Consider the following 15,596-nt stretch of genomic DNA (forward strand, 5'->3'; position numbering starts at 1 on the left):
ATTTGATTTTTTTTTGTGTCTAAGTATTTTAGTAAATAAACTTTAGTGAATGCTTTAATTGGATAAAAGTTAAGATAAATCCATTTAAGCAAAGTAATTTATTAATTTACATATGGTGACATTCATGTGTTACTTTATCTTAGAAATTAAAAAAATTTACATCTAAATACTCCATAACATCTAAAACTAAATGAAAGATTAAACATGTTCTTGAACGATTTCAGTAAATATGTAAGTAGGTTCGACGTTTTGTTTGAATACTTAGGTGAACAAAAGTGCAATCGATTTTCTCTAAGTCAACTAAAATAAAACGCAAAACATTGCGTTCTTAAAATTACATACCAGAATTGTGTATGTAATTTTAAGAACGCAATGTTTCTGGTAACATAATTAAGTCTCTTCTCTTTTTTACAATATTCGCAATTCTCCAAAATTTAATAAATTTCAAAAATTAGGAGCCATATTTTCATGATTTTTATCAGAAGACGTGCAAAAATTGCATTGATTTTTGACAGTATTTTCGTATACGATGTTCAGAACGTCCGAGTTACCATTATATGGAATAATTTCAAATGAAAAACACTACAAATATTGTAATAAGATGTAGTGACTTAATTATGTGACCACAATTTTACCTAAATATTACTTTAAAAACAAGCGAGCAAAAAGCTGCATTCCTACTATTCTACATTCCTAAAATGAGATTTTCTTTGTCAAATTCTTGTTCGTCTTCTTCTTGGTCTAGTTGACTTTTCAGCTGCTCTTCTGCCATTTGCAACATTCTTTTCTTCCATTCTTCATAATCCTCTAAAGCAGTTGCTGAGCATTTTTTATTGTCTACACCGCTTTTTGACTTCACTTTAGCTGCAGTGCATTCACTATCTTCCATCGATTCCTTAATGCGCGACTTTAAATTATTATTCTCCGTTTTGTCTTGATAATGTTTGGTTAAGAACTTATTCCATCTTAATTCGAGTTGTTGCCACTGTGTTGGACGCAAATTACTAAAAGTTAATATTTTCACTTTGGATACTTTCTGTTTTAAGATTTTTGCAGCCTGGAAAACAGCCATTGCCGCATATTGAGGATGTATAAGATCGTTTTCGTCACCAGTTCCTTCCTTTGCCATAATTGCTTTATATAATCCCAACAATTCGTTAGCCTTTTGCGAGACTTCGGTCATATTTAATTGCACACAGATATCATTGACACCTACAACCTTATTCAGGTCGAGAAGTTTTTCAATCATTCGTTTGTGCTTGGTGTAATGTGATTTGCGTAAACTGGATAACTTGATTGCCTGCTCCTAAAAATTGTTCGTTACGTTTAATTGTTTTCTCTTATCAATCGTGTACTCTTACCATATCGAAAGCAGTGCCCAATAAATCTGCCGCAATATCCGCACATAACACAGTCTTGGCATATTCATTTAGCTGTAAGGGAGCATTGGCAGAACGCAAGTCTAGAAGTCGTAGCAATTCCAGTGTTTTGCTGAATAAGCGAAATAAACATGCGATTTTCAGAAATTTCAAGTATTTTTATTTTATTTTTTATATATGTATGTATATACTGACCTTTGCATGATGGGCTCGTCGCGCAGCCCCATTTTGCAAAGCATTTGCTCAATTAAAGTGGCCATGACTTTGTCTCTGATTTGCACTTTTATTGAATTATTGCTGGTGTCAGCAATTTCATAAACAAAACAAATCTTGGTTTCACTGAAACCTTAAGTAAATACAATAGCACTATTGGCGAATGTCGATTTTGTGCGCGCGAATACAACACAAAAGAAATGAAAGTAAACACAGAGAACAGAGAACGTTAATGCAAGGCGAATTGAGTACTGAAGGTGGCGTCTTCTCAAAACAGTTATTCGTGATTTTGACAAGTCTGCCTTCCCAACACAGTAGAAATTATGACGAAATTACATGTTTGTGAAATTGGTAATATTGTGATTTGTGAGACTTAAATTAAATAAAGTAATGAACTTAATTGTATAGAGGAGTCTTACGTACTACGAATAGTGTAAATTGTCAAAAATGAAGTCTATTTTACCTCAAGAATGATAGAATACAAGGTTTCGTCTACCGAATTCGCTGCGTCGTCCTATTGGTACCCCGCAAAACCTTTGTAACTTTGGCCCAATTGCGTTCTGGATACAGTAGCAGGTTTTCACTTGCTCCATCAAACCTACTCACCTAACACACCTCTCCTCCCGGAGCTAAGTGCAGTAAGAAAAAATAGCAGCAGAGAATATTAATGAATGAGAAGGCGGAAATGTTATTGTAAGTATTTTTCGTACAATTAAGTTTTGGAAAGTTCTGTAGTAAAGGATTTAAGAACACCGACAATATAAACAACATACTGAGTTTTGCATCACACCACAAATTTAAACATCACACATTTCTCACCTCAAGATATAGGTGAAATATAGGTTACATTTTTTACTATTTTCTTATTTTTGAAAATTTGGAGTACATAAGATTTATGATCCAACATTTATCCGATAGCATTAAGAAAAAATGTCATTAACCATCTCGACTTGAAGGGGTCATTCGATTTAACCTTTATTTAAATTCCTTAAACAGCAACAACAACAACATAGCTAAATGAAAGACACATTCGAATTGGGTACATATACATACATAGGTATATTCTTTTCAAGTACACCTTATCAGAGCTCTTGAGTCTTTCATATTCGACAACTATGTGGGTATCGTGGAAATGGTATAACATCGCGTATATTCTTTACTCCTGTGAGCAATTGTAGGTAACGTTCAAAGCCCATACCGAAGCCACCCGTCGGTATTCCACCAAACTTTCGCAATTCCAAATACCATTCTAGTCCCTGTGGCAGTTGCGGATGCGTACGCAGTCGATTTTCATCGCTTTCGCGAATGCTACCACCACATATCTCTCCCACTCCAGGCATTAACAAGTCTAAAGCATGTACGCGTTCAGGATTTGTCCGCATAACTTTCATATAGAATGGTTTTTGATTTGTGGGCCAGTCGATTACGAATACTGGTGTGCCACAATGTTCAACAAGAAATAGCTCTTGTTCTTTCGAGAATCCTTCATCGGGTTTTAACTTCGTTTTGAATTTATTCCTGTTTGCAATCAAAATTTCCAAAGCGTCATCGTAGCTAAGTGTCTGCCAAGAAGATTTTAGCCAAGGAAGTTCAGAGATAGAACCCAAAGATTTTTCTTGGCAAAACTTTACATCCTCCGACGCTGCTTCTAAGACATTAGTTGTGATCGCTTTTAACATTCTTTCAATAAATTCGGTTAATACAGAAACTTCTTCTACGAAGGCCAACTCCGCTTCAAACATGTAAAACTCTGACAAATGTAGTGGTGACTTGGAGTTCTCTGCACGAAATGCCGGTGTTAAAGAGTATGTGTTACCCAGGCCATATGACATGGCTTCTAGGTATAATTGGCCCGAAACGGAGAGAAATACTTTATTATCGAAAAAGCTTTGCTCTACCGGAATATTGGGACGGGACATTTCTTTTAAAAGTTCTACTGAATCTGGTTGCACTCTGAAAACCTGAAAATTAAATGCACAAATGAAATAAAAAAAAACAACATAAAATAGTACCTATACCAAATTAATTCATACACCACTGTTGATTTGAAAAATAAACAAAAAACTTACTTCACCAGCACCTTCGCAGTCATTTGTTGTAAGCACAGGAGTATTGATCTGAACAAAATCTGAAGCATCCATGTAGTCATGTATTGCCTTCAGTGCACGATGTCTCACTCTCATTTGCGCAGCTATATAATCTATTCTTGCTCGTAGATGTAAATGCTCCCGAACATATTCCGGTGGGTGCTGCTGCCTAGGCGTAAAAGGATATCCCTCAGCTATATGGCCACCAGCTGTAATAAAAATATACAAATTAAATTAAACGTTATGCATATGTGTATGTAATATGTTACACTTTTGCAACACCTATTACTTCCACATGTTCAGCGTGTAGTTCAGGTTGGCCATGAGGTGTCGTTTGTATAAAGCCATTTGCGCTAATGTTGCTGCCAATATTAATATCCTTGGTATTTGGTGTTTTTGGTATTACTATTTGGAAACACTGCACTGTAGATCCATCATTTAAGTCAAGAAATATATTTTTCTTTAAGCGGCGTATGTTCTGTATCCATCCCTAAAGTAATGGGTAATGGTTGGAATGAGGATAGAATAAACAAAGTATATGTGCAGCATTATTTGCTTGCCTGCACACTGAGACGATCTCCTGGTTTAGCGGTCTTCGTGATCCCATTTATCCGTTGGAATCCGCTGCAGAAACGTTTGACCAGAAGCATGCTAACCTTATCTTGGAGTGGTCTTGAAATAATTGCATTATATACCACTGATATGCCATCAGCTGATCAGCTGTGTGCAATTTATTCACAATAATTGAAAAGCTATTCATTAAAAGTTTGATAATCACTGTAGTTATTACAAAACCACTCCACTATATATCCTATTTCATTTGCCCTAATCGTTATTAGGTCCCCAAATCTCCCAGAAAATACTTACTCAATGGACCAAAGAAAAATATCAGGCATGTAAAATCGCTTCATATACTACTTGATTATTACGTTTTTTTTTATTGAATAGGTAAAAGCACGTTTACGCATTTTTAGCAAAATCCAATAGATTCTTACTAAACCGAGATTTTATATATAAAAAAATCATATTATATCTCATTATCACTGTCATCTTCATTCTTGGCTGCTAGACCCGCTTGAACTGCCTGATCGTACCATGGCTGAGGATTCAAGCGATGTAAACCTTTCGTTTCTTTACTCACCAAACTCATTTCGAAATGGAAATCTTTATTTCTCAGTTCATCGTGCACTTGGTAAATTCTGTAATTTGTAAGCAACATAAGTTAGGAATTCAAAATACTAATATATGCAAAAATAATAAGTATTTACATTCTGCCAGCATTCTGCACTAAATCGTCTACGCTCATTTCAGCAAATTTTAATTTCTCCATTTCTGTTTTTGCCTGCTGTTCAGCTTTTCCGCTGGCACATGCAAAATATCCAAATGAAGTGCCGGATGGTTCAATTTTGTACAATTGGGGTCCCTGTTTCTCATCCCATGAGGCTAGAATAACCGACACTCCAAATGGGCGTACAGCACTGTACAGTGTGTATGCGTGTACATAGGCCGACACACGCTCTGTTAACTGTTTCAGTGGTATTGTCCGTTCAAATTGTTGTCGGAAATTCGCAGCTTCTTGACGTGCGATATCCACAATGTAGCGTCCATCAGCCAGCAGACCAGCAATGGCAATACCAATATTTTTATCCACTGTGAATATGCGGGTAGCCGCGTCATCTTCATACAATGCACTTGTAACAATCTTTTCCACGGCCAGCACGATACCGTCCTTTCCACGCATTCCAATTACCGTTCCACTCATTTCCACTGCTTTGCCCGCATATTCAATTTGGTAGACACGGCCATCAGGAGAAAATTGAGATGCTGACAAATCGTACTGCAAGATTCATATATCAGTATGTTTTTGGAATATTAAGACTTTCAATATTTAACTTACTCCAGCGCCAATTGAACTCATATTATTTAATTGTAATATTCACTACTCTATGAAAACAAGTGTAAAATAGCAAAAACTGAATTGGGATAGTTTTGTTTGCGAGCGATGAAACGGCTTAATTTGCGTATTCTAAGGTTAGAATTTTGACAACCAATTTTGACTTTTCATTCACAAGAGCTGCCAGATTGCAATTTATCAAAATCAAATTCTGCATAATAAATTTTAAGGACGAGTTAGTGACGTACCATATTTTTGTGGTTTGGTCACAAATCTGTAATTATCAATTCCACGTAATGGCATTCCGACTGTTTTCCATATAACTACAGAAATTGCATGACTTAGCTTTTTTTCTTCCGACAAAATATTGTGTAAGCGTAATTTTCTAATAAAATATATTCAGCAGAAAATTTTGGAAACAAGTAGAGAATACGGGGCTTAGTTTCGTCGGTAAAAGTCGAGTAATATTTAAGATATTAACATTTTTAAAATGCGTCACATTAATTTTTGAAAAATTAAAAGTTTTATTACCGTTGTAATCAGTATAAATAGTAATAGTGAAGAGGAAGAGCAAGCGAAAGCGATAGAAATTGCCAAACGCAAGAAATATATACACACACACACATTTTCTTGCTAAGGCATCATCGGCATAAAAATGTAAAAAACTGCTTTTCGAGATATTTTTATAGCACAAATTATAATTTAATGATTATAATTTTATAATTTTTCACGAGACACTGCGTTTTTATTACTTTGTTTAATTTCAAATTCACAAATCTTCAAAATATAATATTAATAATCCTATTTTATCCAACCTTTATTGGTCTATCGTTCAGTCGGTCTCTCTACACCCATTTAAGAGTTTACTTTATTTAATAGCTCTCAAAATTGTGTATTGCGAATTCCTTAATTCAAAACAAATATGTAGGTTTTATATTTTACTTAGTTTTCTTAGAAACTTAGAGGTTTTTACTTAGCACGACATCACGATTGATATAGCCCTATTTGAAATCACTTAAATTAATATAATATTATTTATACCATTTAATATCAAAATGCATGCAAATGAAATGGGTTTGGTTTATGACATTTGTATGTCCACAACAGAAGATGTAAGGTAAAATTTATAAAAAGCATTCCATAATTTCGAAAAGATTGATTTTTGATATAATAGGAAGCACATTCCACACATTGCCATGTAAATATTTTAAAATATTGTATTTTTTACTTATAATTGAAATAATAAACACAGATCAGTTGATTTAGGTCTGTATTCAGAGGATAGGTGATCTATTAATCGATAAACAGTCAAATTGTATTTCAAGAACAACATTTCACATCAATTATCAAATTTCACTTAGTATAAAAAATAAAAACTTTTTTAAAACTTATTTTTAATGATTTTTAACAAGAAAACCTTTTGGTGTAAAATTTTCAAGTTAAAAAAAATCGATAAAATATATTCATTGGTCCATTTACGATATTTTCCCCCCAGCATGTCATCGTTACTTTTGCGGTGTTGCCACTCCTGCGTATTTTGCCGATTAGTATTAGCTGTGCTCTAATGGTCAATAGTCGGGCTACGGATAAAAATTTTGCACGCAAATGCAACAACACCGATGATATCCTGATATTAATCTGGTTCAATTTATAATCAGCACATCCTTTAGTAATTGGTATTACCGACGGTTGAATTGTCATATATATGTTACATATGTATATATAAAATTATATGAAGTAAATTGAAAAAGCTTTTCTTTCAGAGATAAATTTTATGCTACGCTTTATTACGACAATGAGCTATTTAGAAGCTATTTTTCGCCGATTTTCAATTGTAATATCGGGGTCTTGAAAATGTGTATTATTTATAGCTCCTTCTTCTTATATTTGTGTTTCACCTTCAATGCTGTCATATTCTAAACAGCAAACATTGCAAAGAATACATCCACATTTAATTTTATTTATTGTTGCTTTCAAAACAAAAGTTGTATACCAGTGCTGCCAACACACGCTAAATATCGTTATTAGTTAGCACCATACGCCAAACTGACAATAACAAGATTAAAAATAAAGACGGCTTTTCTTTTCAGTATTTTCCTAACTAAATTCGGCTTTTCTATGGATGCTGATTACGGGCCTATGTATACAGTGGCACAAATGTACATTTCACTTTATAATTTTGCATATGTAGACTCATGCGCTACCATATCTCCAGTGATATCAAGTAACTTTTGACAACCAGCCAAAGCAAGTGTAACTTCAAGATCCTTTCGCAAAACTCCTAGCAACTCTTCAACACCCTTTTGACCACCACAAGCCAGACCCCAGAGTGCAGCACGTCCCACAAATACCATTTTAGCACCGAGTGCCAGTGCTTTGAATATATCATTGGCATGTGATACACCTCCATCCAACATTACCACCAAATCGTTACCAACTGCTTTGACCACCTCGGGAAGTGCTTCAATTGACGCTGGCACTGTGTCTATTTGTCGGGCACCATGATTTGAGACAATTATTCCGGCACAACCGAATTCACGAGCCAATACGGCATCTTCGCGTGTTAGTACACCCTTAACAATGACTGGCAGTCGAGTTAATTTTACCAACCATGCCACATCCTTCCACGTTAGCGTCGGATCGAATTGTTTTGAAACGTAAGCGTTGATTCCGGACGTTGATCTGTCGTTACTATGTACGCCATCCGCTTTGATCCCTTTGAAATTGCCGAGACTTAGATGCGGTGGTAAGCTAAATTTATTACGAATATCTGAGCGGCGCTGACCAAAAACTGGTGCGTCGATGGTTAGAACGATCGCTTTGAAATTTGCCTTTTCGGCACGGCGTACCATTTGTTCGGTAAGGGAACTGAAATAAAAAATCTTATTAAATTTTCTTTTTCCCTTTATAATTTCAGTTAACGCTACTGAGAAATTTATTTTTAGGCTCTTATCTCTAAGATGTGAATATATTTTCTAGATATACAGTGCCGTGAGGCAGATTGCGGCCGACAACGAATTCATCTAAACAGGGTGGGACAACGAATGGTATTTTTTGATTTAAACTACTTAAAAATGCTTTCCCAATTCCCATTGGGAATCATATTTTACCGCCCGAAATGATGTGCTGCAAATGGAAGTCCATACAGTTGTAAGCTATCTCCCGTACAACTGATTATTTATGAGACACCGCTTTTTTTTGCAAAATTGCTCAAAACGCCGTGCAAGTTTGATGTGGATAAGTCATAATATAAAACAATTTAAATAATTATACTTGTGGAATTATTTACCGATCTCTGTAAACGTAAAGTTGAAACCACTTATTGGTATTAGGTGCCGCTGTCGCGACTTCCTCAATAGACATTGTGGACAGTGTACTCAGTATATAGATGGAACCAGCATTGCCTGCAGCACGTGCACTTCCACCCTCCCCTTCCGGATGCGCCAATTTTTGCATAGCTGTGGGCGCAATACCCAAAGGCCATTTAAGGTCAATGCCTAAGATACTGCAACTAGTGTTAATTCGAGAAACGTCACGTAAACATCGTGGACGTATGCGAATTCTGAAATAAACAATAATAATTAAAAAGAATATAAAGTTTTTTAGAAGGTAGCAGTGCTTTGCAATGTAATAACAGTAGTAGTAAATAACAGTGTGTGCGTAACGTAAGCAATTATTTTCCTATTGCTAATGATTACCATCCATCTTCATTGTAAATCATATTTTCGACCGTTTCACGACAGTCGGTTCTACGTAAGCGGAGCGACACGGGCTTATATTCGGCCAAGGAGGGTCACTTCGGCAGCATTCCTCGTACATACATGTATGGTGAATGTTTATGCTGCTACAACAACAGCAAGATTGCGACATCCGTGAGAGTATTTCTGATTCTGAAGCAACAGTTGAATAAACAAGAAAGAGAACAGCGTTGCAGGGGAAATTCGGAGCAGTACAACAATGAAATGAATGCAAATATTATATGAATTATTACATCAGCAAATCAGCTGATTCTGGTAAACTCGCTGACAGTAGGACAGCGGGTCACGGATGTCTCCACTTTCTGTATAATAAAACCGGTTTAGCTGCAATAGCGAATTGTAGCCACGCAAAAACTCCTTCGATTATGGTGGGCACCTAAAACCGTTGTTTTCAATAATTTAAGTATACTGATTTGGTTCGAAGAAAAAACTGTGCCATTTTCCGTATTCATATTTTGAAAGCATTTGTATTATAGTTCCGTCCTAATTCTTATATTTAATACATTGACAAATAGTTTGTAATTTTTCGTTTAACTTGATTTAGTTTTTCTTATTCCTATTTTCTTAATTTTGTTTACTTCTTAAAGCTTAATGTATTGCCAAGACGCAGCTCTTTCATGCCATCTGTTTCAACGGTATATTGGTTTACTCACTTACATGAAATAGCAAAATGATAGAAAAAATTTTTCTAACAACAGTCGCCCTCGGCAGGCAATGGCAAACGTCCAAGTGTCTTCTGCCATGAAAAAGCTGCTCATAAAAAAATTTGCCGTTCGGAGTTGCCTTAAAATTGTAGGTCCCTCCATTTGTCGAACAACGTCAAGACGCACATCCACAAATAGGAGGAGGAACTTGGCCAAACTCCTAACAGAAGTGTACGTGCCTATTGTTTATTTATTTTTATTTTTATTTGACGGTCACACTTCTTGTCGAAAGGTATTCAGTTATTATCTAAAATATGAATTTAGCAAGAATAAGTATACTTTTTCTCAATATATTGATGGATTGTTTATGGAAATGGATATCTTCTATCATTACGATATTTTTTAGATACTCGCGTTGAGAGAAGATGCTAGATTTTGTGGTTGAAAAAATCTTTTTTATGTGCAAATGTACCTTCTGAAAGCTTCACGATTCAAGTGCAATGTATATTGTTCTCCTGCACCGCTACGATAATAATCTAATGCACTCTTTTCCAACACACTGTGTGCTTTTTGTTCAAAATCGTCCACACAAACAAAAACCATTTTCTCTAAATATGAATTATACTGATCAACATATGAGGTTCTAGAGTCAGTCAAGCTGCTTCTTTCTTGCTTGACTTCCCGATTAAAACTGTTGAGCATTTAGTTAATGGGATATTTGAAAATTGCAGATTAATTTATGTGATTATTGTCAGAAGATGCTCATCCATGTTATCAGCCCAATGACAGGCAAATACTCCTCCTAAAGGTCTAACACTTGGACATACAATTAGATTATTTTAATTACTGTAACAAGTTTGTATTGAAGAGATAAGAGTTTAGCTACAAAAGAAAACAGAAGAAACGCGTGCATGTGTAGCAATTTTATTTATATATATAGTACTGCACTTATATTTAGATTGTTTTATTGTTGTTTATGGTCAGGCCAGCTTTCTTAGATTTCACATATCACATATTTTATTGCATATCCTCATAATACTGTTACATCAGCCACATATTCTAAATCACTTAGATTTCTGTTAAATCTCCAGTTGATACTAAGCCGTTGTTCTATTAAGCATCGGTACCGAAAATATCGAAGATGTATACCGAAAATATAAGATCGGTTACATGAAAGATGTTAGAAACACATGGCGTCGTACTGTCAGCAATAAGACGAGAAACCGCACAAGCTGGAAAAATTATGTGAAATCACTTGCCGCTTGATTGAAGTTTTTGTTTTTTGAGTAATTGTAGTTGTTATCTTACTTTTTTTCTTCTGAACTGGCAATATGTATGCATTTATATATAGTCATAATAATAATAATATTTAGATTAGGGATATGATTTTCTTCTTCCATGGGATACCGTAAATTATTATTCGAAACAATTTTTTCAGCACTCTTACGAACCTTCCGTTGACAGGCTGACGCTGATCGACTTTCGAAATGTGGTTGTTTAGAGCAACAGCTTCCGGCAAAAAAAAGGACCCAGCTACGCGATTGTCTCGTGATTGGTCAAATACAAAGATAAATCAATCACCATGGATGTAAGACTTTGCTCCTAGTGCTTTAGATGTACGTATGATCCGAGGATTTATAAATATACGCTTAACAACAAAGAAGTACCTCACTTGACATTCAAAATATCAGATTGCATGAAAAAAGCAATCAGCTACTCAAGTAATATCGACAGAATTTAAAATTTTAAGGTAGGAAGGATTTTCTGTAAAGATAAGAACTATTATCTGGTAAAGAACTATAATCAAAAAGTAGCTTAATGGGTATGAATACCCCTTTTTATTTATTTCGTGTTAAATAAAATACGACAGTTAGGTAAATGTTCTACACATCTATGAAATATTTAAATTATAATAGATTTAGTAAATTATTACGATTTTTGACTTATTTTAAAATAAAAACGTTCTTCAGACTGATTCGGTCACATTACTATTCGGTAGTTCTAAGGCTTAACGCATTTCTTTCTTTATTTTTCTGTAGCGATACAAATGGGCTGAAACTCATTGATATTTAAATATTCTTTAATAAATGTTGTCTTAAAATGGTGTAATAATATGAAGTATTGCCTTAGATGAATAATTAGTTCTCACGTTATCCTCGTCACGAAACGGAAGTAAAAAAAAAACACTGTCTGGCGCTGAGCAACCACTACTTGCTTTTTCGCTTACCAGAAGTTTTCTCGAATTTTGTTAACGAAGTAGTCAAAAAGTGGTTTGACAAGCGACTTGTGTAGTGTATTTTGCCCTTTATCTAATCACCCGGTTTCTTATTTTTCAAACATGTGAGTATCTCTGTGCCGCGCACGTTGTTGGATGAAAGAAGGAAGAGAAAAAACAAAAACATTGTGTTAATTTTGCACGAGAATTTTTTGCCAGGCATTCTCAATAATTCAGTTTGTTAATGCCCCAACGTGATCATGTCTGGATTGTGTGAGAAAAGGTATTATAATTACAGCATTTAAATATTTTATAACTTAATGATATTTTCTACTCACCCAGTTTTGCTGTGGAATCGCAATTCATTAATTTCTATGCCGGTGGCGACGTCGCTTGGTCCAACGATGGCGACACTATTTATTGTTTGAATAATACGGATGTATGTGCAGTAAATGTTCCCACGGGCCAAATGCTGCGTTCATATGGTACTAATGTGAACACAGCAGAGCCTGAATTCACGACAGGTAACAAAAATGAAAGATTGGATGACGATCAATTGGAGGATGAAATTCCTTGTTTCTCATTGTCACCGGATAATACCTTGCTTGTGACGGCTCATCGTAGTGGACTGTTGCGTTTATGGTCTGTTGATACCGGCAAAGTTGTGAAATTATGGAAGTCGCAGCATCGAGGACCAGTAGTCAAAATTCAGTTCAGCAGATGTGGCAAAATAATTTGCTCTAGCGGTGGCGACTCATCTTTGCGCATATGGGACTATGTACATAGCACATGTGTGTGTGCTTTGCGTGAATTCTGTGGCCCGGCATTAGTTTTGGCATTTCATCCGGATGCTGCACGTACTGAAGTATATGCCGCTGGCTCGGATAATTCAATATATTGTTGGGATTATGCAGAAAGGCGACTGTTGGGGCAAATGCGCGGCCACCTTTCGCAGGTCACAGCCCTCACCTTCCTAGCTGGTGAGAATGGTTATAATTTTCTGGCATCTGTAAGCCGTGACAAAGTTTTAATTGTATGGCGTCTTGCCGATGCAACACAGCATAAAGTTATACCCATGTATGAAGAACTTGAAGGTATAGTTTGCTTAGATGTAAATGGTGGCAAGAAAGAATCGCACAACGTAGTTGTGGCATGCGCATCTGGACGATTAAAGATGGTTGATTGTAAAACATCCAAATTAACTACCCTAAGTGAAGATTCCAGTCAGGAGCTTCGACAATTATTACACTGCAAAAACACTCAGCAATTAGCTGTGGTGACAGTGGAGCAAAATATTATGGTGTACAAAGCGACAGTTGAATGTGTGAACGCTAAAAAGCTAGAATGTACAAAGCAGTTGATCGGATTCAATGATGAAATTCTAGACATTTGCTTTTTGGGTGAGAATGACCGTTTTCTAGCTGTGGCTTCGAACAGTAAAAATATTAAGATTTACGACACGGAATCTAATATGAATTGCAAAATTGTTAGCGGGCACAGCGATACTGTGATGACGCTTTCAGCGGCTGCCGGCACAAATTTGTTACTGTCTGCCGGCAAAGATCTTAGCATTTGTTTGTGGAAAGTGGATCCGAATGCATTCACACTCAACCTTGTGGCCAACAACAATAGCAGTCACACTTCAACCATTGGATGTATCGCATTTGGTTGCAATACAGCTGCACACTTCGCATCGGTTTCACAAGATGGCAGTCTCAAAGTATGGCATTTGAAGAAAAATAAAGATGCACCGCATTCGTTCAATTTAAAGTACTCCGCGCTGTCGCATGAAAAAGAAGTGAATAGTGTCAGTTTCTCGCCCAACAACAAGTTACTGGCTACAGCATCTCAAGACAAAACGGCCAAATTATGGAGCGCTGATACCAACACGTTGGTTGGTACCCTGCGTGGTCATACGCGTGGTGTTTGGTGCGTGCGTTTCTCCCCGGTCGATCAAGTTGTGCTCACCTCGTCCAGCGATTGTACGCTACGCCTTTGGTCGTTAGCCACCCAAACTTGTATAAAACGCTTTGAGCAAGAATGCACCATATTGCGCGCTGAATTTATCGACTACGGCAAGTACATAGTGTCGGCAGCATCCGATGGCCTACTCAAGTTGTGGAGCATTAAAACGAACGAATGTATACAAACATTGGATGCACACACAGATCGTATTTGGTCGCTGGCAATATCCACACGCAGTGGGAAATGTTTTTATAGCGGTGGTGCAGACTCCAAATTGATACAGTGGCACGATGTAACCAAGATTTGTCGAAATGAAGAAATTGATAAACGCGCACAGTTAATGCAACAAGAGCAAACGCTACAATCTTTGTTACAACAACGTCAAAATATGAAAAAAGCCTTCGTGTTGGCGCTTAAACTTGGGAAACCAAAAACCACCTACAACATCATTAGTGATTATGTACGCCAACGCAATACCGAACCAGTGCGTGAGATAATCAATACTTTGAATAGTGATCAACGTGTGACGCTAATGGAGCATACCAAAGCTTGGACGACCAATTCGCGGCATTGCAAGATTGCCAATCTTGTATTGCATTATTTACTGAGCGATTGCATCGCAGTGCCCTCAGAGCACGGCGTACCTGGCATGCGAAATGTGGTAGAGGTTCTCACGCCATACCTGCAACGCCACCATAAACGCGTCAACGAGCTGACCAAAGAGCTAATGTTTCTTGAGTATATCGTCAATAGTATATAAGTGTTCTTCAAGTTGCTTGAAAATAGGTTGTTTGCTGAGGTTGGTTTGATTTATGTAATATTAATAAATAAAATAGCAGAATACATGCAGTAATGTAAAATGAGAGTTTTTTTTATTTATAATGTCAAAAGATTCTTAATGGTGTGACCAATAGCAGACCGTTAGCTGGCTCTCAGCGAATTTGACAGAATTAGCGGATGGGCCGATGTAGCAGAAGTTATGAATCGGTTTGTTTACGACAAAACTAAGAATGTGTTAGTGATATACGAAAAAAAAAAAAATTAACACAATATCCCTGAACAATGACAGATTTGATGAGTGTGTGAATATGTGTGAAATTATAGTGCAGGTTTTAGCTGGCGAATACTTCTGTGACGTGGTAACCGAAGTTTCCCTCACAATTTTGTTTTTCATCATAGTTATTGGCCAAACCTAGTAATCTATCATCCTTGATAAAATAACTCTCTTCCAAAGTGGCCTTCACTGTTGACAGTTATAATTTCGAGGTGGTAAAAGACTTCGTTTATTTAGGAACCAGCATTAACACCGATAACAATGTCAGCCTTAAAATCCAACGTAGAATCTCTCTTGCCAACAAGTGCTACTTTGGATTAAGTAGGCAACTGAGCAGTAAAGTCCTCTCTCGACGAACAAAACTAATACTCTACAAGACTCTCATCA

At 36.3% G+C, this 15,596-nt stretch overlaps 5 protein-coding genes across 6 annotated transcripts; 1 reads left to right on the top strand and 4 right to left on the bottom strand.

Moving 5' to 3' along the window:
* Nucleotides 1-79: 79 nt before the first annotated feature.
* LOC128868202 (origin recognition complex subunit 6) lies at nt 80-1,791 on the bottom strand. Its single transcript, XM_054110033.1, has 3 exons — nt 1,575-1,791; nt 1,362-1,491; nt 80-1,306 (listed from the first exon to the last, which is right to left on the bottom strand). The coding sequence occupies exons 1-3, from the start codon at nt 1,637-1,639 to the stop codon at nt 686-688; spliced, it is 816 nt and encodes a 271-aa protein (XP_053966008.1). The 5' UTR covers nt 1,640-1,791; the 3' UTR covers nt 80-685.
* Nucleotides 1,792-2,274: 483 nt separating this feature from the next.
* On the bottom strand, nt 2,275-4,357 carry LOC128868199 (probable asparagine--tRNA ligase, mitochondrial). The gene is made up of 4 exons (XM_054110028.1): nt 4,240-4,357; nt 3,962-4,169; nt 3,662-3,888; nt 2,275-3,553 (listed from the first exon to the last, which is right to left on the bottom strand). The coding sequence occupies exons 1-4, from the start codon at nt 4,327-4,329 to the stop codon at nt 2,693-2,695; spliced, it is 1,386 nt and encodes a 461-aa protein (XP_053966003.1). The 5' UTR covers nt 4,330-4,357; the 3' UTR covers nt 2,275-2,692.
* Nucleotides 4,358-4,576: 219 nt separating this feature from the next.
* Nucleotides 4,577-5,725, bottom strand: LOC128868203 (proteasome subunit alpha type-3). The gene is made up of 3 exons (XM_054110034.1): nt 5,577-5,725; nt 4,948-5,516; nt 4,577-4,878 (listed from the first exon to the last, which is right to left on the bottom strand). Exons 1-3 carry the CDS (start codon nt 5,595-5,597, stop codon nt 4,707-4,709), a joined length of 762 nt encoding a protein of 253 aa, XP_053966009.1. The 5' UTR covers nt 5,598-5,725; the 3' UTR covers nt 4,577-4,706.
* A 1,104-nt stretch (nt 5,726-6,829) lies between these two features.
* On the bottom strand, nt 6,830-10,685 carry LOC128868200 (uncharacterized). 2 transcript variants are annotated; one of them, XM_054110031.1, is made up of 4 exons: nt 10,448-10,685; nt 9,989-10,282; nt 8,863-9,135; nt 6,830-8,441 (listed from the first exon to the last, which is right to left on the bottom strand). In XM_054110031.1, exons 2-4 carry the CDS (start codon nt 10,135-10,137, stop codon nt 7,745-7,747), a joined length of 1,119 nt encoding a protein of 372 aa, XP_053966006.1. In that variant the 5' UTR covers nt 10,138-10,282; nt 10,448-10,685; the 3' UTR covers nt 6,830-7,744. The 2 variants fall into 2 exon arrangements, with proteins under 2 accessions (XP_053966006.1, XP_053966005.1); XM_054110030.1 differs by lacking the exon at nt 9,989-10,282 and having other exon boundaries at nt 10,448-10,684.
* Nucleotides 10,686-12,325: 1,640 nt separating this feature from the next.
* LOC128867485 (transducin beta-like protein 3) lies at nt 12,326-15,015 on the top strand. Its single transcript, XM_054108713.1, has 2 exons — nt 12,326-12,473; nt 12,533-15,015. The coding sequence occupies exons 1-2, from the start codon at nt 12,451-12,453 to the stop codon at nt 14,913-14,915; spliced, it is 2,406 nt and encodes an 801-aa protein (XP_053964688.1). The 5' UTR covers nt 12,326-12,450; the 3' UTR covers nt 14,916-15,015.
* Nucleotides 15,016-15,596: the final 581 nt, after the last annotated feature.

Source organism: Anastrepha ludens, chromosome 6 (assembly GCF_028408465.1).
Source record: "Anastrepha ludens isolate Willacy chromosome 6, idAnaLude1.1, whole genome shotgun sequence".
Lineage (NCBI taxonomy): Eukaryota > Metazoa > Arthropoda > Insecta > Diptera > Tephritidae > Anastrepha > Anastrepha ludens.

Bases quoted from the DNA above. Each gene is read 5' to 3' on its own strand.
- LOC128868202 (XM_054110033.1), bottom strand. From the start codon at position 1,639: ATGGCCACTTTAATTGAGCAAATGCTTTGCAAAATGGGGCTGCGCGAC. The intron at 1,492-1,574 runs GTCAGTATATAC...TCGCTTATTCAG, and splicing joins GACGAGCCCATCATGCAAAG to CAAAACACTGGAATTGCTAC. The intron at 1,307-1,361 runs GTAAGAGTACAC...AACAATTTTTAG, and splicing joins TGGGCACTGCTTTCGATATG to GAGCAGGCAATCAAGTTATC.
- LOC128867485 (XM_054108713.1), top strand. From the start codon at position 12,451: ATGTCTGGATTGTGTGAGAAAAG. The intron at 12,474-12,532 runs GTATTATAATTA...CTACTCACCCAG, and splicing joins TCTGGATTGTGTGAGAAAAG to TTTTGCTGTGGAATCGCAAT.
- LOC128868200 (XM_054110030.1), bottom strand. From the start codon at position 10,677: ATGCTCAACAGTTTTAATCGGGAAGTCAAGCAAGAAAGAAGCAGCTTG. The intron at 9,136-10,447 runs GTACATTTGCAC...TGTTTATTTCAG, and splicing joins AATCGTGAAGCTTTCAGAAG to AATTCGCATACGTCCACGAT. The intron at 8,442-8,862 runs GTAAATAATTCC...TTTTTATTTCAG, and splicing joins CTTTACGTTTACAGAGATCG to TTCCCTTACCGAACAAATGG.
- LOC128868199 (XM_054110028.1), bottom strand. From the start codon at position 4,329: ATGCTTCTGGTCAAACGTTTCTGCAGCGGATTCCAACGGATAAATGGG. The intron at 3,889-3,961 runs GTGTTGCAAAAG...TTTTTATTACAG, and splicing joins TGAACATGTGGAAGTAATAG to CTGGTGGCCATATAGCTGAG. The intron at 3,554-3,661 runs GTAAGTTTTTTG...TTTAATTTTCAG, and splicing joins ACTGCGAAGGTGCTGGTGAA to GTTTTCAGAGTGCAACCAGA.
- LOC128868203 (XM_054110034.1), bottom strand. From the start codon at position 5,597: ATGAGTTCAATTGGCGCTGGA. The intron at 5,517-5,576 runs GTAAGTTAAATA...TGAATCTTGCAG, and splicing joins TGAGTTCAATTGGCGCTGGA to TACGATTTGTCAGCATCTCA. The intron at 4,879-4,947 runs GTAAATACTTAT...TACAAATTACAG, and splicing joins GTGCAGAATGCTGGCAGAAT to AATTTACCAAGTGCACGATG.